This window comes from Haliaeetus leucocephalus, unplaced genomic scaffold (genome assembly GCF_000737465.1).
Source record: "Haliaeetus leucocephalus isolate CR32 unplaced genomic scaffold, Haliaeetus_leucocephalus-4.0 Scaffold494, whole genome shotgun sequence".
In the NCBI taxonomy this organism is placed as follows: domain Eukaryota; kingdom Metazoa; phylum Chordata; class Aves; order Accipitriformes; family Accipitridae; genus Haliaeetus; species Haliaeetus leucocephalus.
Window position 1 is genome coordinate 5,304 of NW_010972930.1, and position 812 is coordinate 6,115.

At 66.9% G+C, this 812-nt stretch overlaps 1 protein-coding gene across 1 annotated transcript in view; it reads right to left on the bottom strand.

Moving 5' to 3' along the window:
* LOC104836867 (glutamate receptor ionotropic, NMDA 2D-like) overlaps positions 1-632 on the bottom strand; it is a gene marked incomplete at its 3' end in the record, with an annotated part of 4,813 nt that extends 4,181 nt beyond the window's left edge. The window contains exon 1 of the mRNA XM_010575621.1: positions 222-632. Coding sequence (XP_010573923.1) covers positions 222-632 — 411 coding nt within the window. The remainder of the gene's footprint in view (positions 1-221) is intronic.
* Between the last annotated feature and the right edge of the window lie 180 nt (positions 633-812).

Here is an 812-nt window from a genome sequence, read left to right on the forward strand (position 1 = left end):
CCCTAGACGTGGTTGGCGACAGCTGGGTGCCCCTAAACATGGTTTGGGGACAGCAGGGTGACCTTAGATGTGGTTGGGGACATTTGGGTATCCCTAGACGTGGTTGGGGACAGCTGGGTGTCTCTAGAGATGGTTTGGGGACAGTTGGGTGACCCTAGACAAGGTTGGGGACAGTTGGGTGCCCCCAGACCGCGTCCCCCACCCACCCCTGTCACCCCTACCTTGGGCGTGAGGACGATGGCGGAGCCGCCGTTGATGCCGATGATGGGCACGGAGGTCTGGGCGGAGATGAAGTCGAGGATCTGAGCCACGGCCTCGGAGCGGGTGTCGTCCTCGAAGACGACGCCGTGGATGCGAAGGGAAGAGAGGACGTCGCAGAGGCGGACGATCAAGCTGCGGGGGTTGGTGTCGTTCAACACCACCCCCACCGGATTGACCTCCAAGGAGAAGTTACGGAAGGCGGCGGGGGCCAGGCGGGGCCCGGCGGGGCCGTAAGAGGCTCCGCTCAGGATGACGGCAACGTTCAGCGCCCGCCGGCTCCCCTCCGGCCGCGGCTCCAGGAAGGGGCTGGCGCAGGCCAAGGCCAAGGCGAAGAGCATCCTGCTGGCGGGGGCGGGGACCCGGGGGCTCATCGCGCCGCCGCTGCGCCCTGCGAGGGGGCACACAACAAGGGAGGGGGGGGCTGGTGGGAGAGGTGCCCACCAGTACCCCCCAGTAACACCCCAGCACCAGGAGAGGGTCTGGTGGGGGGAACTGGTGGGAGAGGTGCCCACCGGTGCTCACCAGTACCCCCCAGTAACATCCCAGCACCA